We start from the raw sequence: 22,212 nt of genomic DNA, 5'->3' as shown, positions 1-22,212 counted from the left end.
CAACAATTCTTGATCTTAAGTCTTCTGAAATCTTTTTTTTTGTGTGTGAGGCATGGTACACGTCAGCAGATGCTTTTTGTGAAAGGAAAACTCAAAATGTTTGAGTGTTTTTTGTAGTCAAAGTAGCTCTAACACACAATTCTAATCTCATTTCATTAACAGGTTTGCCAACTCGACCTTTTGTTGACATAATTAGCCTAGGGGGTTCACATACTTTTTGTATGCAGGTAATTCCAAATGGTTCAAATAATTTCTTTTAATTAGGTATCAAAAGTTTAAATTAAGCTTCGAGATAGCAATATTGACGTCAACAAGAAGTGGCTTTTCCAAACTATTTTACTTCTGTAATGTGATATATTGAGTGAAACAGGAGTTTTATCCACCAGGAAAACGTTACTATACCTACATTTTTGACATTCTCATTTTAACATGGCTCATTGTATGTATCACAGCAGGTTGCTGGTGAAATTAACACTAGAAGTGCTACAACTGCAATGACGTTTATTCCCTTTCCCACAAATCACAAGTAAACTGGCAGATTATCAGGTCATAAACACTTTTCGCCCTGTTCCTCAACACAAACACTTAAACGCTTGACTTATTAGGGGATGCATTTTAACGTTCACATAACATAACCAGCTTGTTCAAAAACTGACATTCCACTGCATTTGCAATGCAAAGGATCAGGATACGAGTCCTAAAGTGCAAACAAGTTGACACGTGAGCAGAAAGTGTCATAGATGCACCAAAAACTGACGTGATTGCTTCAGCAATTGCATTTTTTCCTGTCACATTGGCTTTTTAGGACACTATCGGTTAGGATTACTTTTAAGGTTTCGGGTAGGGAGGTAGGCTTTGGTGATTTAAAACTTGATAGAGCATTAACCTTAAAAACCTCAACTGTTTGGGAGGAAATGCAACTTGCTTTTAGCGCCACTCAGTGGACATTTTAACCTTGGAACTACTGCAATATTTTTAAGGACCCACGTAATATAATTTAGCAAAAATTTTACCACGATCACTTAATTTTCATGAGATTGAACTCCAAAAGTGGGCTTTCAGCATTCCATACTGATGAATAGTGCACAAGAAGTCCATGGGCATGTATTAAGAAATTAAATATTGTTTATGAATGAAGTTTAAACAGCTAAATGTAAAAAAGGTAAGGGAACAAAGAAACAAGACAAACTGAACACTTCAAATGTTTATTGCACCTACCCTGTGTGTCCTCTGAAACTCTGTACACTAGTTTGTTCAGGCTTAAAGAAAGGAAGCCTTAAACACACTAACACACTCAGACATATCGTTTAACCTACGTTTTAGGAGCATATGTCTACACAATTGAACTTAGACATGTCATTGCCTTTAAATTCATTCCAGTTACTCATTTTATTTTGATAAAACTTTTAAAGCAGCCCAGTGTTTTTAGACAGAGGACTTTTCTACATTCACAGTAAAGCCACTAAATGTTGAATCACAGCTTTGATGAAATATAAGGCACAATGTTATGCTATGAGCTGTAATATCAATAGCACAAACACAAATGACAAAATACTGCATATACATGCCTCTTTACGCCTTGATGAATAGTATACGGTGTCATTTGAATATCCATAATATTTTCATGGTTTTGCATTATGTCAGCAGTGTGAAACTTTTACAATGAGTCCCTTTGAGCATTAAAACAAACTTCCAATAATTTATCAGAACAAAATATTATTCTGCCTGGCTAAAGGTACTGGATCACATTCATTGTCAGTCTGTCAGCACATGTAAATAATTAAATGGATACATACCAAAGCTCAAACATGCATTTCTGTTGCACACCGTCTCATCAGTATGTCCTGATCAGTGCAATTATGCTTGTAAACAAAATATAGACATATGTGATTTAAAAGTAATTTCAATAAACATAATTTGGAATACTTTGAAACCTTACTTCAGCAGGATCATGTTTAAACTTGAAAGACAGTTGATCTGTAAATCCACTGGAGGATAATGATTACTGATGGTCAAGTGCAGCGCAAAAAAAACAAAAAAACGTCTCTTGTAAAATATTCAAATTAAGCCTGAATTTATATAGTTATAGGTACAAACCAAACCAAATCTGATTAAAAATTTTTACAATTCACCACTAAAATTGATAGAAGAAATGTCCTGCTCTAAAAACAATATGAGCAGCAAAAGGCATTAATATAAATGCAGATTTAAAAATATCTATCCATTCAAATGATCAAACCATATTTAATCAAAACACACTGAATTCTTTCCTTTATTCTTGCTTCCTCTGAGTGCAACTGACTACGGCTGGTCCAATAATACATAGTACACTTAAAGTGCACATGAGATATACAACAAAGGGATGTTCTGCAATATTCGTGATTCCAGTCTAGAACAAGAACCAACACTGTCTTTGTACTTGAATAAAGTCCGTTGAGATGTTGCGTTGATGTACAACACGTTTCTGCAGCTTTGAAACAGCATTTTGATCATTTACAAATTTACATCCAGCTGATAGTGAAGTTTTGACTGAGGTTTAGACCCAAATCTGTTACCCTCAGCACCTAAAGGGACAGAAAAAGAGAAGGTTATTTGTACAGAAGTCGTCTAAACGACTTTCTAAATGGGGTCTAAAACGTTTTGTGATCGGATCACAAAAAACACATATGATGGGGGGGCTGGGTAGCTCAGTGGTAAAGATGCTGGCTACCACCCCTGGAGTTCGCTAGTTCACCATCGAGTATTGCTGAGTGACTCCAGTCGGGTCTCCTTAGCAAACAAATTGGTCCGAATGCTAGGGAGGGTAGAGTCACATGGGGTAACCTCCTCATGGTCACAATAATGTGGTTCATTCTCGGTGGTGCGTGACGAGTTGGGAGTAGAAGCCTCCACACACGCCATGTTTCCGTGGCAATGTGCTCAACAAGCTATGTGATAAGATGCGCAGGTTGACGGTCTCAGACACTGAGGCAGCTGGGATTCGTCCTCTGCCACCCAGATTGAGGCGAGTCACTACGCCACCACGAGGACTTAAAAGCACATTGGGAATTGGGCATGCCAAATTGGGAGAAAAAGGGAAAAAAAAAAACTTATGATTGTGGTCAAAAACGCATGTGTCCACATCGTATTTGAGGGGTAAATGCTAATCCGTCCTGATGGTCAGTGGTCTCAATTCAAGTAGGCGATCCAGGCTGTTTAAACTGTCAGGAGATTGCTAATGCTCGCTGGATCCGCATAAGCACGAGTACAACAAAGTCTTTCTAGCAAGTTAATCCACTGTCGCCCATGTTTGGAACGCTCTCTGGGGGCTATTTCCAGTCATGCCAGTGCAGCTCCTATCTACTTGAATGGGGAAAGATCGAAATCTACAAAATGGTTGGTCAAGACTACGATCAAAAAACATATTTCAAATCATCAGTAAAATATGACAACACTGGTCTCATAAATGGTGCTTCTTTACCTCAGATTACTGCAAAAAAAAAAAATAATTAATTCCCAGCTTTTATAGATAAATGCGCATGCTCGAGTTGATTGACAGGCCGTATCTGTATCTAAAAGGTGATTGGCTCTTTTACCTGTAAGGCGGGACTTCCTATCCACATCCGTTGACCATTGGATGCAGTTGAGCGTACTAATTTTTCCCATTCATTTTAATAGAAGTGGCCCGTCTCTGCTAAATAATCTCTGGTACAACTTCAAGGTAAAAGTGCTTCATGTGTGCTATCAGTAAATTGGCAATTTGATTCAGTATTTTTGGAGTAAATGCGATTGCTAACATGGACATGCCATCCATGGTTGCTGGACTACTGTGTGTACTGTTATTTCCTTCTTCCTATAATATTAACATTTCTACATGTGCAAATAAATTACAAAAAACTTCCATCTACCATTTAAAATACAATAATTGTTTTTTTACAAAGATTTTGTGAAATTGAGTAAATATAGTGAAAAACAGGGGTTTATATATATTTTTTTTTTGCAATTTTATGTATATGTTATTTACTATATTAAATTGAGTGATATATCGGCATTGTATTGGCCACCCTGCACCCTGGATATCGGCCATTAAAAAAAAAAAAACATATCAGTCAACCACTAGTTTTAACACATTAATATGTGGTTGCTAAGGTTTTGAGTAGTTTTAACATGTTTCTGTGTGGTTGCTATGGTGTTTTGCATGATTTTAACAAGTTTCTTTTTGGTTGCTAAGGTTTTGAGTGGTTTTTAGCTTGTTTCTATGTGGTTGCTAAGGTGTTCTGAATGGTTTTAGCATTTTTCTATGTTTTTGCTAAGGTTGAGTGGTTTTAACATGATTCTCTGTTGTTGCTAGGGTGTTCTGTGTGATTCCTTGGTCGGTTCACCCACCCTTCTCATCCCTATATATGGCTCAGTTCCTTTTTCTTGTTTGGCCTGTTTTATCATCTACCAGTTAAAATTACATGTTCAATGGCTTAGAAAAGTAAATGGCACACCTCTCCTCCACACAACCACACAAATTGAAGTATCATTCATGTCTGAAGCACAAACGGTGCAAGACGATTTAAGCATGGAGGTTTAATTCTTAGGTTTAGGGGTTTGATTTTGTGTGCCTTTGAATTTAAAGGAACAAAAATGGTACTGTAGTGTATAAAATAGGTAGTTCATATAGCCCTGGAGACAGCAGCCCTGTCCGTTAGCAACATGCTATTCGAATATATTACCTGATTGTTTTGGTAAGTGAACGCTGCCTCATGGGAATTCACGGTTACATTTTCTGGTTCCACCTTCACTCCATAAAAGGAAACAGTTTCCATGGTGATGTAAGTGGCCTCTTCATGATTATGCAGCACCTCTGACCTCATTGTGTTCTGTGGAACATTAGTAAAGGAGCTTATTATTCGTTTTACAAATGATCCCTAATATCAGGCATGGTAGTTACTGATGCATATTATGCAAATTATCCAACAGCAGATTTGTTTACAGAAATAGCTAAGAGTGAACAGATGTGTTTAATAAAACATTACTGAGAGCAGTTACACTCAGGCGTAAATTGAATATTTGATGGGAAAAATTAATAGAGGTGAGATATGAAACGTGAGAAAGCAGCATGGAAAATAAACAAATGATTACTGAATCTAAAGCATGATGATGTGCTACAGCATATGTGAACGGTGGTGCTCTCTGTACCTGTTCTACTTTGAAACATATGTATGCATATTGGTCAGTCTCGTAGGAGTCAAGGGTCTCTCCATCATCCCAATACAGATCCCCCTCAGCCAGACCCTCCACATTAAGAGACACAATTAGATGAAGGGGCTGACCACTGCTCACCCATAGAGTAGTGTTAGGTCTCTGAAACACACACAGAGCTTAAATATACAGAACACAATTGCAATATATATATATATATATATATATATATAAATAACATACATACATACATACATACACACACACACACAGGTTGTAGTAATTGGACGGCCTATATATACTGTATATACAGTGAGGAAAATAAGTATTTGAACACCCTGCTATTTTGCAAGTTCTCCCACTTAGAAATCATGGAGGGGTCTGAAATTGTCATCGTAGGTGCATGTCCACTGTGAGAGACATAATCTAAAAAAAAAAAATCCAGAAATCACAATGTATGATTTTTTAACTATTTATTTGTATGACACAGCTGCAAATAAGTATTTGAACACCTGAGAAAATTAATGTTAATATTTGGTACAGTAGCCTTTGTTTGCAATTACAGAGGTCAAACGTTTGCACACACTGCAGGAGGGATTTTGGCCCACTCCTCCACACAGATCTTCTCTAGATCAGTCAGGTTTCTGGGCTGTCGCTGAGAAACACGGAGTTTGAGCTCCCTCCAAAGATTCTCTATTGGGTTTAGGTCTGGAGACTGGCTAGGCCACGCCAGAACCTTGATATGCTTCTTACAGAGCCACTCCTTGGTTATCCTGGCTGTGTGCTTCGGGTCATTGTCATGTTGGAAGACCCAGCCTCGACCCATCTTCAATGCTCTAACTGAGGGAAGGAGGTTGTTCCCCAAAATCTCAATACATGGCCCCGGTCATCCTCTCCTTAATACAGTGCAGTCAGCCCTGTCCCATGTGCAGAAAAAACACCCCTAAAGCATGATGCTACCACCCCCATGCTTCACAGTAGGGATGGTGTTCTTGGGATGGTACTCATCATTCTTCTTCCTCCAAACACGGTTAGTGGAATTATGACCAAAAAGTTCTATTTTGGTCTCATCTGACCACATGACTTTCTCCCATGACTCCTCTGGATCATCCAAATGGTCATTGGCAAACTTAAGACGGGCCTTGACATGTGCTGGTTTAAGCAGGGGAACCTTCCGTGCCATGCATGATTTCAAACCATGACGTCTTAGTGTATTACCAACAGTAACCTTGGAAACGGTGGTCACAGCTCTTTTCAGGTCATTGACCAGCTCCTCCCGTGTAGTTCTGGGCTGATTTCTCACCTTTCTTAGGATCATTGAGACCCCACGAGGTGAGATCTTGCATGGGGCCCCAGTCCGAGGGAGATTGACAGTCATGTTTAGCTTCTTCCATTTTCTAATGATTGCTCCAACAGTGGACCTTTTTTCACCAAGCTGCTTGGCAATTTCCCATAGCCCTTTCCAGCCTTGTGGAGGTGTACAATTTTGTCTCTAGTGTCTTTGGACAGCTCTTTGGTCTTGGCCATGTTAGTAGTTGGATTCTTACTGATTGTATGGGGTGGACAGGTGTCTTTATGCAGCTAATGACCTCAAACAGGTGCATCTAATTTAGGATAATAAATGGAGTGGAGGTGGACATTTTAAAGGCAGACTAACAGGTCTTTGAGGGTCAGAATTCTAGCTGATAGACAGGTGTTCAAATACTTATTTGCAGCTGTATCATACAAATAAATAGTTAAAAAATCATACATTGTGATTTCTGGATTTTTTTTTTTAGATTATGTCTCTCACAGTGGACATGAACCTACGATGACAATTTCAGACCCCTCCATGATTTCCAAGTGGGAGAACTTGCAAAATAGCAGGGTGTTCAAATACTTATTTTCCTCACTGTATAAAGCATTTGCAAATGTTAAAAAAAACAATTTCATGTCACCTAAATACAAATTTGCCTTATAGTTAGGCTGGTTAATAGATTAAAGTAACTGCTTTTTAAGGTTTTTTGGGGAACTCCGGTAACTTGAACCGCTTCTTGCAATTCATTTCTCAGACAAAAAGACATTTTCCCAATTTACTCATTCAACCTATATACAGTATACATTAGTGCTGTCAGTCAATTCAAAATTTGTAATCTCGATTAATCACATAATTTCCCACAGTTAATCGTGATTAAATCAAAATTGAAAGTGCTGAAATGTACACACACACACATATATATATATATATATATATATTATTTTCCTGTCAAAATACATTTATTTCCTTCTTTTGAAAGACAATTAGTGCTGTCAGTCAATTACATTTTTTTAAATCACAATTTTTTTTAAAGTTAATCGTGATTAATCACAGATTTTTTTTAAATGCTGAAATTTGACACTTTTCCTGTTAAAATACATTTATTTCCATCTTGTTTTTAAGTAATCCATATGACTCCATTGGTTAAATACAATTAATATTAATCTATTTCTTACCCACACTTATCAAATCACTTCTGAAGACATAAATTAATCCACTGGAGTTATATGGATTACGTTTATACTGCCTTTGACCTTTCTGGACTTTCAAAGTTCTGGCCAACATTTTTGGGTGATACATTCCATTAAATCTTTTTCCATTGTTTAGTGATAAACTAGCATTAACCTGTGTAGGTATGATGGAACCCTCTCGGAGATGCAGGTTGATTTTGTCTAGTGGAGCGTGAAGTTTGATCTCTTCCCCTCTGCTGACCAATGAGTCGCCCTGCATGTCACACAAATGCAAACAAATATCAACACTGCAATCATACAAGTCCAGTTTTTGAAAATTGTATACAAAGTAAAACACCCAAATGGTCTTTGATTACAGATATGACTTACCGTGTAGAAATCGTACCAGAGACCTTTAGGGAAATAGCCCACAACATATTCCACGCCTGACTCCAAAACTGGTGAGACCAGCAAACTCTTTCCCCATAGGAACTGTTTATCTATGCCATAGGTCTTCCTATCAGTAGGGAACCTGAAATACAGCACAGACTGTATTTATAGTGGTGCACAAATGAGGTGCTCCTGCAAAATCTACCATGGTAACCATACTTTCCACCAAAACACCATACTAGTTATGTTTACAACAATAAAACTGTGGAAACTTGGTTATGAATGCAATTGTGATCTTACTTAAACAGCCAGATGATGCATATTACACTCCTGGATCTATTTTTGTGTATGTGTGTACTAACAGATTTCAGATTCTGTCATGTGTGTTTGTCTTACTGAAAGAGCAGTGGCGTTGCAACAGTGTGTCCACTGATGTGTGCATGATGGAAGAGTGTGTAGAGATGAGGAAAAAGGGAATAACGGAGGAGGATGACTTCTTTCATCGCTGTACGTCCGGCAGGACTGAATGCAGTTGGTTCCTGATCCTGTTGTAAAATTAAACATTATAAAAACATAATATTGTACTGGCAAAGCAATAGACAAATGGTTTACTAATCAGATGAAGACAAAAATGCCTTGAGACAACATAAAGGACTGTAGATAAAAGATTCTGAAAACAAAGCAGAGCCCTCCTACGGTAGGACGCATCTGCTAAAGAAAATGTTTTATCATCTGCAAGCGCAGATTTTGTGGTAGATCTAAAGCTTTAAATAAAAACATAAGAAAAACAGTCATAAAAGGTTTTTGGTGGATGTAACAAAGCACACCTTTTCATCTTTGGAGTTGTGATTTCTAGTAAAGGGGTAGAAAGCTCCTAGCTGAGTCCAGCGGATGCACAGTTCTTCTGTGGTGCTGCCCCCAAAACCACAGATGTCTGCCCCAATCAGAGGAATCCCCAGGATGTTAAAGGTCAGCATACCTGGGAAAGAGAAAACAAATTTAATTTGTTTAATTTGTTTCAAATTAAGTCAAAATAAGTTAAACTGTAATATATACAAAAACTATGAGACACTAAGAAAAAAATAAGGCAATTCCATTATTATTATTATTTCACAGCAATTTATGTAAATGTGGTTCCTTTAACAAATATTCTGGTATTTAAGCTAAATGTTGGCACTGTTCCAAAACATAATGAGTCAAGAGAAATGTAATAAATATTGATTATAAATATACCTTAACAGTGAAAAGTATCATTAAATAGATCTAATTACAAATTTCACCTAATGCTTGTTGCATTTCTTGTGCAGTACTGTAGAGGAGTGCGTTTGTAAGGCACACATCAATGGAGTTGCTGCCTTTGTAAAGCATTCCAAACCAGTCACTTCTGAGTTTCCACTTTAGTTTTATGCTGCCTTAGAAGATGCATATGTAGGCAGCAAGGCAGATCACTAGGTTTAACCTGTGTTTTATGGGCACAGTAGAGCATGTTTATATACCTGATATAGATGTGCCCAAATCTTTCCATTGGCTCCTGTTATCTCCGAGCCAGTGTCCAGAGTACCTGCCCTGACTGGGAAATGTAGAGCGGGAAATGACGAAGGGACGCTTCCCAGTTATCTTCCTCAAAGCACTGAGACACAGAGCAAGTTGAATGCATCATTATTAATACTCCATATGAAACTATTTATTATTAATGCCACTTATATGCATGCACATGCGTGTGATTGTGCATATGCACCTTTCTGTGGCTTTGGCCTCCATTAGTCCATAAAGACTGTGTATGTTGTAGTGAGAGGACATTTTCTGTTGTGCAGATGCACATATAGTTTTGGCCTTTAATGTTCCACCCAGAATACCTGCAGCAGACAATACCATCTCTCAGTATTTAAAAGAAGCTCAACTCATACCCCTTCCAAGGTCATAATACATGTTGACTTCAATCATTAAGTATTTAAAAAAATAAACTTCACTGACCTAAATCTTCAGCCATTTAAACTGATAAATCCATCAGTCTAAACCAGCAGAAATTAAGGTAAAATCAAAAGTAGCGACTGGCCATTTAAAAAATATTGATGCAGTTATACAGAGAGCATTTTAAAATGAATAGTCCACCCAAAAATGAAAATTCTCTCATCATTTACTCACCCTCATGCTATCCCAGATGTGTATGAATTTCTTCTGCTGAACACAAACAAAGATTGTAGGAGAATATATCAGCTCTGTAGGTCCATACAATGCAAGTGAATAGGGTCCAGAACTTTGAAGGTCCAAAAAACATATACATTATTCATTCATATGACTATAGTGGTTAAATACATCTTTAGAAGCTATATGATAGAAACAAATCAATATGCAAGCCCTTATTTTACTATAAATCTCCACTTTCACTTTCTTCTTTTGTTTTTGGCAATTCACATTCTTTGTGCATATCACCACTTACTGAGCAGAAAGGAGATTTCATAGTAAATAAGGGCTTAAATATTGATCTGTTTCTTACCCACACCTATCATATCACTTCTGAAGACATGGATTTAACAATTGGAGTCGTATGGATTACTTTTATGCTGGCTTTGTGATTTTTGGACCTTCAAAGTTCTTGCCAACATTCACTTGCATTGTATGGACCTACAGAGCTGAAATATTCTTCTAAAAATCTTTGTTTGTGTTCAGCAGAAGAAAGAAAGTCATACATGTCTGGGATGATGGCGATTAAATGGTTAGAGAAGTTTCAGTTTTGGGTGAACTATCCCATTAAGGCATATTTAACTTACACAAAATTGCTGAAATGCATATTCATTTGACACAAAGATACTCAGAATTTTCTCAAAATAATTGAAAACAATAATTTTCTCATGCCAATAATATCAACTGATTAATCAGTTTTGCCAGTATATCTCTTGTCAAAACACTTACTTTTAAAGTGAAAAGTACATATTTGTCTGTATTAATGGTAGAGTTTATATAATGTAGACCTGCCCAACAAACACACTGATACCTGGGGTGTAAGGAGGATTTTCCAGTTCATTCTCTGGACAACCATTCAATGATCCATCAAAGAAATTAGATGGCTCATTCATATCCTTGAGAAAGATGGAAGGGAATTAGGGAGGGGTGATGTAAATAATCAACTATTCACTGTGGAAAAGACAGAAATGCACTTACAATCCACACGCCATCGAAAGGCACTTTGCTGTGGAACCTCTGCAGATTCTGGTACCACCACTCGTGCGTGTCTGGATTGGAGAAATCTGGAAAGGCTGTGAGTCCTGGCCAGACCTAAGAGACAGCAAAACATTTGCATTTAAGCTCAAGTAACATATGGCAATTACTGTATATTAGTTTATTATTGTTATATTTGGATGAATTGAACTGATGTGAAGATATTTCTTTTAATGTGTTACTGGCCAAGCACTCTTAAAGGTTCAAGTTCAAAGTTTTTTGTGGCTCTAAAATTGTTAAGAGATTTGCCATGTTTAAAAGATTTAAACATGGAATTTTAAAGGGATAGTTCACCCAAAACATTTCATTCTCTCACTATTTACTCACCCTCATGCCATCCCAGTTGTGTAGTACTTTCTTCAGCAGAACGCAAAGATTTATTAGAAGAATATCTATTATATGGATTTAGCCACTGCACTTTTTTGGACCTTCAAAGTTCTGGCCACCAATCACTTGCATTGAATGGACTGAGATATTCTTCTAAAAATCATCCTTCATGTTCAGCATAAGAAAGAAAGTCATACATATTTGGGATAGCATGAGGGCAAGTTAATGATGAGAGAATTTTCATTTTTGGCTGAACTAAAACTTTAAGGGGCCGCTCACACAGGACATGTTGTTTGCACTGTTTTGGAATTTTCTATGTAAATATGCGTTAAATGGACATCTTTGACTGTTGTGATGTTTCTCTCTGTTCTTTGGGGTCTGCTACAATATATACCTTCCCAATGAGTAAGTCTCCATTTGAGTCATTGATGAAAGTGCCCCTCTTCACCCCTTCATCAAATGGCCAATAGGAGCCAGATGGCTGAGAGCTACTAATACCAGGATCCTGATGATTAAGAATACAAATACACACAAATGTATTGTTAAAATGACTGCTGTACAAATGAAACACACTTCAATTAAATCCACACTGACATGTCCAAATGGTTTAGTAAAGTTTCATGTCAAATACAGTTTGTTAAACATGTCAACTGCAGTTGCCAAATCAGCCTCATGACTGTCAATGTGACTCTTAATCATTACAAAAGAGACGGTGACAACATGAGGAAGTGTGTCATATGGATTTTGTCATGTTTTGCTGGAGAGACATTTTTAATGAATCAATCAAATAAAGCATGGATGTTTCTCTCAGTTCGTTCGAGTCCATGTCTGTTAGCTTTAAGATCATCTAATGTACATTTACTCCTATAACTGGACAAAACTAACTTTTAGCAGATATACACAATGTAAATGTACCGTTTTTCACTATAAACATTTTGACTAATAAAAAGGAATGAGAATGTTACATCCCCTAAATTAGAAATATCAAGCTTTAAATAGCTACAGCTAGTATATCACAGCCTTGCTAGGCTGTAATGTAACAAAAGGCTATCAGATATATAAAAATACAAATAAAAAAAAATATAAGTCAATCCGTCCAGCTCAAACTTCCGGTTTCATTAGAAAATGTGTCAATACAGCACTGGTTACCAAACTGGTTGCCAAACTGGTTGCCACAAACCAAGTAGGTATTGCTGCATCCTGGGGATCTCCAAACGGGTGTAAACACCAAAAGAGAGTGGGAAAACTCCATAAGGGGATGGGATTACTCCAGAAGCATGTTGGGGCAACTCCAAAAGGGGGTAGCACTTCCACCCACGGTTAGGTTTAGGGGCTCTGTATATCTTTGCTGCTGGTTAGAAGCTTCCGCCCCATTTGGAGCTCAGCCTGCAGCTATATCCTTCTATCCTTCTCCCATGATTTCAGCAGCAGAACTTTTGACCTCCTGTCACTGAATTCACAGTAAACAAGACTGCAACTCTTTTTGGATTTTCTAAAACATGCTGCTGAAGCAAATGGTTAAAAAAGACATTTTATTATGTAAATCTAAATATGTACCAGAATCATGACATAGTGTTGATCATGTCTATGAAGGTCTTTTACAAGGTCAGGTAGAGTGGAAAAATTTGCAGGCTCATAAGTGAAGTCTAAAGCATGATCCATGTAGTCGATATCATTCCACTGTACATCCTGAAAAATTTAAATGACATGACAAAGTATGGCATTATTGCAATTGTGAAAACATTTTTGCAAGATGAGCATTAATATATTTTTTTACCGTCATAATTTCTGCGTGAATGATATATATATATATATATATATTTTTTTTTATTATTTTTTTTTTGCTGTGGAACATTCAAAGTGACATTAAAACCTGCACTGTATTTCAATTGATCAGTTGTTATAGTAAGGGTTACAATATGTCTATGAACACAATCGGAAAATAACTACCTACACCAAGCCAATCAATGTGTGAAAATTAGCTAAAACTGTAGTACCTGAGGTATCCCATAATTCCTCATTTCTCTCACAACATCCCATGTTTTGTTGCTTGACTTGTAGCCCCATCGGCAGAGGTGGTATCCCAGAGCCCAGTAGATGGGCATTGCAGGTTTACCTAATGTGAAAAGGAAAGTAATTAGTTGGTGAATTTCTATATTTGATTTCCTTGCTCAGCTCTTTTCAGCAATCAATACTTTGAAAAACATATGTGCTGACCTATGACATCCAGGTATTGACCAATCACAGAGCTGGGATCTGGTCCCAGGAAAACGTAGAAGTCTAGAATTCCACCAATCATACGCCAGGTGAGTGCAGGGGTGGGCTGCAGAGCCACATCTACGTGAAAGATTATTTACACACTGTTAATATGCTGTTTATACTCTTCTGAGAGCAGCAAATACACTTGGTTGGTAAAGGTTACTTTTCAAAAATGAGGGCTGTTACAGAGGAAAGAGCTGCTTTCCAACAGAAAGAACATCTTAGCACAGCAGTAACAGCATGGACTCATAAGGCAAACATTGAGAATCTTTCAGACACTGTTCAGAGGAAAACACTTTTGAATAAACAGCCCTGTTGTTCAGCTAAATTGCTGGTCATAAATGTTTACAACACAATTGGGTCATTAACCAGCCTGTGAAGGTAAGGAATAATGTTTTCATTAGAGAAGCTGGCATTTATGTTTGAGGATATGAGATGGTGCTGATATGATCAGTTTAGTTTTTCAATCACTTTTGTGATTAATTGTTTGTGAAGTCTTTTAGAAGCAATGTACTTATATGTGTGTGTGTGTGTGTGTGTGTGTGTGTGTGTGTGTGTGTATGTGTGTGTTGAACCCACCCATTGCATTGCTGTTGAGCATGAAAAACCCATGTGCTGTTCCATCCGATTCCAGAGAGAGATAAAAGGGATGGACACCATAGAGGTTGGTCAGCTCCTACAAGAAATAGACAAGCTGATAAGTCAAGACAAGGCTAAAATGTTTGCTTTCAATTTTTTATGCCTTGTTATGAGTCATCAACAGCACTTATGGAATCTAAAGTAAAAAGACAAAACACTTTTGAGTTGTTACCATTGGTGGGACATCTCGAGCCCACATTGTGAGAGTGTTCCACTGGATGTCATGCAGAAAGCTGGAGCGATGTTCTCCCAAACCATAAATGAAACTTGATGGTAACAATGTGGACATCTGAAGGAACTGATCCGCATAGAATAGAGGAGCTATGGAAGTGTTCAGCCTTAAAGCACATGAACATGCGTGTTAATAACACAGGAATCACATTACTGGACAGGTTTGTGATCATCACTCACTTCCAATGAAAAACAGTATCAGAATCATATATCATATAAATCATATATACAGAATCAAGTATAAATAGCTGGGTTTCCATCCACATAATTTTTTGCACATTTCGAGATATCACACAATCACCAAGATGCAAATTAAGTTTCCAAAATGCACATAAGAAACATAAACGCTCCCATGAGGTGGATACATATTTTACTTTTATTTGCAAAAATTGTACCAAATATATTCTACAACATCAAAATTATTTGCTACTATTCTCTCCCATATTTGTCCAGATACACATAAAAAAAAAGTGGCTTCAGCTTCCATTTTCGTTACTATTTTGCACCAAATGGCCCAGAAGTGACAATGTTGTTCTCTTAAACACATGGGATGGCATTTCTGATATTCCAATTTTTCACAGGAATTAAATTTGCACCTTGGATGGTGAAATAGTGTTAACCTTTTCTAAAAGTGGGCCAATGTTTTCACGTTGGTTATAAGTAAAAAGTGCTTACAGTACAGTCCCTGTCTGCGTTCTCATGACAATCAGCCCGAATGGTTCTTTGATAAAGTCTACAGTGTAAGACGGGTTTGCTGCTCTTTTCTGAACCACAGGAACATCTATGGGCACCTCATACCTCTTCTGAGCCGGATCTGTTATCTGTACAAGACAAAGGAGCATTATGAAACAATATAAATGACAGGCAGTGAATGGGCTCTATTTTCATGAGTGCGAAAAAGCGCAGCTCTAGGCGTTACCTACTACCATGCACAACCTTATTCAATATTCGTAAGAGTGCCAATTCTAAGTGCAATTTCCGTGCCAGCGCAAAGCGAAAGTGGGCGTAGATGGGAGTGTTTGTGCTATCTGTGGGTGTATATGTGCAAACCGGGGGTGTATTGTATGTTAATGCAGTGGTGCAAAGCGCAATTAACATTTCTGGATTTGGTATGATTTTTTTCCCCCACTTTGTTATTTTGATTACATTTTTGTTTTGTTTGAAGTGTAATTTGAATTTAGAAATATTTTTGGTTGAAATTTTTGTGTCACAATAAATGCATTTCATTTTTCAAAATCAAAATAGACCAGTAGAAGTGAAGTGCAATACAATCACTGTTAATCCTAGCCATGATTTTTGTGTCAGATAAAAATTATTAATAATACTTACATTATCTATTATTTAACGTAAAGTGTAAAAGTGTAAATCTGAATCCTGAAAAGACCCACATTTTCAATGCGTACTAAAGTAGAATGTCACTGTCATAGAAATATGCTGACATTCAATGATGCAGTTAATGCACAAAAGAACGTAAGTCCATATTTTTATTCTTTTGATTCATTTAATAGAGTCCATTTAAACTAAACACTTCTCATGAATTGCTGTCTTTGTATACATCACTGGTGCTTCACGGGGAAAGGACTATATAATAGGAGGCAGATGTTGCCAGAGAAGAACCTCCAATTTAAGTTGCATTTTATCCAGCCCATTAGGGTGTTGAGTGCACAATTTCACCAAACCCACTTGTGCCTAGACTTAGCACATGCTTGCACAAAAACACCAAACCTTCATGGCCATTCAAACTGACTTTGCGGAGTGGTGGTGGCGTAGTGGGCTAAAGCACATAACTGTTAATCAGAAGGTGGCTGGTTCGATCCCCATAGCCACCACCATTGTGTCCTTGAGCAAGGCACTTAACTCCAGGTCGCTTCGGGGGGATTGTCCCTGTAATAAATGCACTGTAAGTTGCTTTAGAAAAAATCGACGCATGAATGTCCATAACACATCATTATTGTTAATGATACCAATACATGGTGTATATGCCTATGCTAACTTCACCCTATGTTGTTAAACCTTTTGTTGGTCAAAACTGAGATGTTTAATTGGCATTATTTTACATATTGATTTTCTTTAAACCCATGATGCACACTGTCACATTTATGTATTGTGATAGATCGTGGCACAACATGCATGAGACTGCACTGTAAGTCGCTTTGGATAAAAGCATCTGCCAAATGCATAAATGTAAATGCAAATGTATGACTTATGGCATAGCACTGCGCTTAGCGCTAGCACTCTTAAATTAGGGCCCACTATGAAATATGGAAGTTCTCTCACCTTCACACGCAGTCTGTTGTCTTCCTCATACAGCACTTCAAGTTGCAAAACGTCAATGTCTTTAGGGTAGTACGTCTTTTTGTTCCTAAGCAGTTTTCCCACCTTCCCCATCTCACTGTCACTAATAGATACCAACTCATAGGACGGATAGTCAGGTGTGTAGAAACACCATGGCACTCCATTCCGTCCTGGTTTCTTACCCTCTGATCCTGCTATGAAGCAGCAGTTTCGTGCATGACACATCTCTTCTGTAACCACCACACTTCTCTCTGGATAGCAGTCAAACCTCCAACCTTCCAGAACTTTAGAGCAGGACTCTGGCTGCAGCCATGACCCATTTCCCTGAACTATGTCTGTGCTTGGAGCTGCAGCGGGCGGTAAAGGTCTATGAGGTTCTGTGGAAGGAGGATTATGTAACCAGAATATAGTTCCCAGTAGCCAGACACCAGAGAGCACTAGAATAAGTCCTCCGAGTGTCAACAGGGCAGCAGTGATGGAGCATTGAGGGCTCTGGGGCAGCAGGGGCAGTTCTGGGTCTAATTCCTTCACTTCTATGTCTGCTGAATCATCAGGAGAGTGATCTAATAAAGCTGCTCCTGAGAAATGAACCTCTTCTGGGGTAAGCCGCTTGTACGACACCATTTCAAACGTCTGTGGGTAAATAGGATATAAAAATAGAAGTTAATTTCTATTTATCATGATTTCTGAGGAAATAAATCTCATGAGTGGACATATACACCACCGTATTTCATTGTTCATAGACAATATTAATTGATTACAATCTTCATTTTATAAGAATTTAAATCTGAAACGTCAAATAAAAAAGGCACAATAAACAAAAACTAGGGGTTTTAATTAATGCATTTAATGCAGAATCTGGTTTTTTTTACACTTCCTGAAACTTCATTAATGTTTTCCCCCACTTTGCTCACTCACTGCATAACTACTGAAGCAGTTTCAGAAGCAGTTTCACCAGAGACCCAACGTGTGCGTAATAGAGACTGAAATGCAGCCAGAGAAAATTATTTTAGATTTTAAACTTCAGCAAATTAAACTTTAGCATTCAATTTGTTGTTGTAGTGTTTAAAAATGCATTGGCAGTGTACACTTGTTTATCTCGCCAATAAAGCTTGATGATCTGAATTTAATGAATCTGCCCATTTGATACTATTATAAAAAGTCCACTGGAAAACGGCAGAAGATTTAACCCAACTTTTAATTACAGCATGCCCACTGATTTTATGACATGTAAACATATACTTGTATCACAAATTAATATCTGTAAAAGTGTCAAATGTAACGATCCACAAGAAAACAGAAAACGTTTTTAACATGTACACTACCTTTCAAAAGTGTCCCTTGCCTGAAAAGTTTCTCATTATCTTAAAAATCTTTTGATCTGAAGGTGTATGCTTAAATGATTTAAATTAGTTTTGTAGACAAAAATATAATTGTGCAAACATATTAATTTATTTAATTACACAAAACAAAAAAAAATGGATGACTTGGACCGAATAAATAAGAAATGCAGCCACTAAGTGCCCAGCATGTAGATGGGAACTCCTTCAATACTGTTTAAAAAGCATCCCAGGATGATACCTCAAGAAGTTGGTTGAGTAATGTCTGCAAATTCTAGGCAAAGTATGGCCAATTTGAAGATGCTAAAATATAACACAGTTTTGATTTATTTGAGATTTTCGGTCACAACATAATTCCCATATTTCCATTTCTATTATTCCATTGTTGTGACTTAACTTAATAACCTTTTGAATGTTAGTGTATTCATTTAAATAATTAAAATAAATGATGACTTACAAATTTCTTGCAAGTTCTTTGAGACAAAGTATAAAGTAAATATACTTATAAGTTAAATTTTTGTTTTAATGTACCACGATTAATCACAGAAAGCCATGTCATTCATTTTTAATCGAGTCACAGCCCTTCCGAAAAAATGTGTATTGTTTGATCACATTTTAGTGATCAAAGTAGATAGAAACCATTAATTATGAGAAAGAGAGGGCAAGGAATGGGATCTGGACTCAACGTAATACAGATTCAAATCAGCGACTCCCACATAGGCACAAAAGCTCAATTTGTCTGGAGTATGTCTGTTGCACTGGTTTGTTAAATGCCAATTTGGGTCATAACGTTTAAGTTGAAACACTAATCTAATATTCTACATAAAACGGAGGCTGTCTGAACGTAACTGGTCTCAACAGGAACTTTGTGTGAAGTGCAAACTATGGCTTTGGCAAAAATTGGCATTTCCATTTCCATCCCGACAAATGCAGGATGACAATGATTAAGCAGCTAACACTAATGCGACTGGCAATAAGAAGACTGTGATATAGTCCAATGCATTACACACAGAGAGTTGGATTGGAATCATTGAATCTCATTGATTCAAAACAGAAATCTTCCCATTGTTTGAAAATACTCAGGATTAACAATGCCTTCAAAAGGTATGTAGCCCTCTAGATTATCTCTCATTCTGCTGTGCTTTAGTATCAAATACTGTCATATTTAAATGGGATTTTTCACATTCCTGTAGAAGTTATTCTATTTAATATTAAACTAAATGTTTTGCAAGTACTTTGGTATCATAAATTAGAATTATATGAAAAAATGCTAGACAGGCCACATTCACAAGTGTAAACACAACGGTGATTCTGAAGACATAATTCTAAGTCACAGTCTTTTGACAAAAGAGCTGTAATAAAATTCAGGCTCATGACTCTTTTTCCAAAATTAAAATTCAGCATACTGAAATATACCCATATTAACTGGTATCGGAATCGAAAGCTTGTGAAACTTCATAGTAAAAGAATAACATACAGTACCATGATACATACCACCCCCCAAATTTGTTTTCTTTGAGAAGAGGTGGGTCAATACAGCATTTTGAGAAGGTTATAATGTATTCATATTGTTCTGGCAATGGATAAATATAATCATTGGAAAAAGTGGAAAAGGGCTAGTTAGCAAACAATGGCCATAACAGAGTTTTTTCTGAGAATGACCTTCCGACTTACACCATTTTTACATTTTCAATTCAGTTTTCACCAATAAGCTGAGGATATAAAATTAACATCTTGACATTATTAGGGCCTGAGCACAGATGGTGCGAGGACCCTATTGTTTTTCTAGGCATTTTTTCCCACCCCACAAATGAATTGCATTTTTGAGGGCCTAAACATACTCGAAAACACATGAAACTTTGCACATGCATCAGAAGTGGAAAAAATGTACATCTTATATGTGTTTCAGAATTAGAGGTGGGAAAATGGCTCGATAGCGCCACCTACAAACTTTCAACGATGTGCGCTATCTAGACATACGAAAATCGGTACACATGGGTCTTTTGGACCCATCTTCTAAACTCAACAGGAAGTCAGCCATTTTGATTTTCTCTTCAATTTTTGCTCAGTTTTTGCCATTTTCATACTTTAACTCCTCCTAGAGATTTCATCAGATCTACTTCATATTTGGTTATTCTAATCTAAAGGCCTATGCGATACTAAATTGCGAAGCTTTTGAGTTTTCACTGCACGGCGTGGCCGTGACAGTCTGAGAAATTAGATGTTTCGCCATGAAACTGGAAGTTGTTATAACTCATACATACAATGTCCAATCTGCCCCAAGCTTCACATGTTAGTGACTGCCGTTTGATAACAGTCCTGGCCAGAATAAATCTACGAGCAAATATCCAGTTATAATCATAGCGCCACCTACTGGCAACAGCCAATTCCATTTTTTTATTCAGGTTTATTTTGATAAACACCAGTGACAAGAAATCAAGGGACAAAGATTATTTAAAAATTATTTAAAGGATTAATTACTTATTTTGCACAGATGTTAGGCCTTGCACTAATGCTTGACCTGAGAAAACCAAATTAGTAAAAAAAATTAAACATAAATAACTGTAAATGTTATAGAAGTGGTGTACCAGAAGAGGGGGACAAGTATTTTTTAGTTTGTTTTGTTTTCCCAAGCAACTGACAAATTGAAATACAACTTCTAATAAATGTCTAACCATTTCATATTATTTAATAAAAGGTTAGGTTATAGAATGATGTGTTTTTAACTGGGTTTCTTGACTATTCGAAATCTTTTTCCATGACTGAAAAGTCAAGGGTCAACAGTTCATGTAGATGTTTCGTGCTACCATAGTATATGAATGTGATAATCATATAATGCCATGGTATACATCGAAGTACTATGGTAACACCATTTGATACCGTCACTTTACCATGGCATGGATTAACCACAAATTAAATATGTCCTGAAAAAGAACACATAGGCCTGGTTAGCAACATGATCAATAAAACAAGGAAAGCTAGATCAAATTAACGTTACTGTTTATGCAAATGCATCTAGTATTGTTTTCTGTCAAGAGGAAAGAGATGCGTAAAACATTATTTTGCAAATCGACAGGTCGACATTGTAAACAAACGATATTTTTTTGTAGTTTCGATATAATGGTCAACATCACACGGGCAACTTCTGTTGCACTGATACACACAACAGAAAGAAGTAAATAATATCACATCAAACAGCACAAACATAAGCAAGCCTGCATATTTAGATTCAGTATACTCAAATTAAATATCACTTACATTCTTACCTTATGTAGTTAGTATATTGAGGAAATGCAATATTTAAGAGACTCAATTAAACGAGAGAAGATCCTCGTGTCTGTACACTGACGTGAATTAGACACGAATGTTTCATGTCTTATGAAGTTGGTGTTGTTGTGTGCGTGCGTCCTAGCTGCGGAAAACTGATTCATTGAAGAGAATCGGTTCGTTTGGAATGTTTGTTTAAATGAGCCGGTTAAAATGATTCACTAAGTCATACATTTTAAATTATCCCCATTTCTCGAGGTGAAACAAATATTAGCTTTAACTGACTATTTATCACCATATTAGCATATACGTTTTAGAAATAATTTCAACGTGTGTCAAGCTTATCAGTTTCACTCCCTAAATTCTCCTCAGGCGAATGATTCATATCACTATGGGAATCGGTTCAGACAAACCTTTGAAAAGAGCGATTTAATCACGATTCGGACATCGTCTGTGAGAACACTACTGACATCTGCCGTTATGGAGACTGGAGCGTTTATGACAACACATTTATATTTAAATATTCATTCACAAGCCCTATGAAAATTTAAACAAATTTTAAGAGAAAGGTTTTTTCGTGATTGCGATACATAGTTGACTAAATCAAACT

The 22,212-nt window shown here is 37.0% G+C and overlaps 1 protein-coding gene across 2 annotated transcripts; it reads right to left on the bottom strand.

Moving 5' to 3' along the window:
• Positions 1 to 1,195: 1,195 nt before the first annotated feature.
• gaa2 (alpha glucosidase 2) lies at positions 1,196 to 21,741 on the bottom strand. 2 transcript variants are annotated; one of them, XM_052127453.1, is made up of 20 exons: positions 21,594 to 21,741; positions 16,978 to 17,628; positions 15,376 to 15,521; positions 14,642 to 14,807; positions 14,410 to 14,506; positions 13,789 to 13,908; positions 13,569 to 13,687; positions 13,129 to 13,260; positions 11,966 to 12,076; positions 11,188 to 11,301; positions 11,021 to 11,105; positions 9,764 to 9,881; positions 9,522 to 9,655; positions 8,853 to 9,004; positions 8,422 to 8,570; positions 8,026 to 8,167; positions 7,811 to 7,909; positions 5,167 to 5,331; positions 4,701 to 4,847; positions 1,196 to 2,564 (listed from the first exon to the last, which is right to left on the bottom strand). In XM_052127453.1, exons 2-20 carry the CDS (start codon positions 17,617 to 17,619, stop codon positions 2,502 to 2,504), a joined length of 2,901 nt encoding a protein of 966 aa, XP_051983413.1. In that variant the 5' UTR covers positions 17,620 to 17,628; positions 21,594 to 21,741; the 3' UTR covers positions 1,196 to 2,501. The 2 variants fall into 2 exon arrangements, with proteins under 2 accessions (XP_051983413.1, XP_051983412.1); XM_052127452.1 differs by having other exon boundaries at positions 21,602 to 21,741.
• Between the last annotated feature and the right edge of the window lie 471 nt (positions 21,742 to 22,212).

Source organism: Xyrauchen texanus, chromosome 5 (assembly GCF_025860055.1).
Source record: "Xyrauchen texanus isolate HMW12.3.18 chromosome 5, RBS_HiC_50CHRs, whole genome shotgun sequence".
In the NCBI taxonomy this organism is placed as follows: Eukaryota; Metazoa; Chordata; class Actinopteri; order Cypriniformes; family Catostomidae; genus Xyrauchen; species Xyrauchen texanus.
The sequence above is the reverse complement of the archived record's forward strand: the minus strand, read 5'-3'. Positions and strand labels throughout refer to the sequence as shown.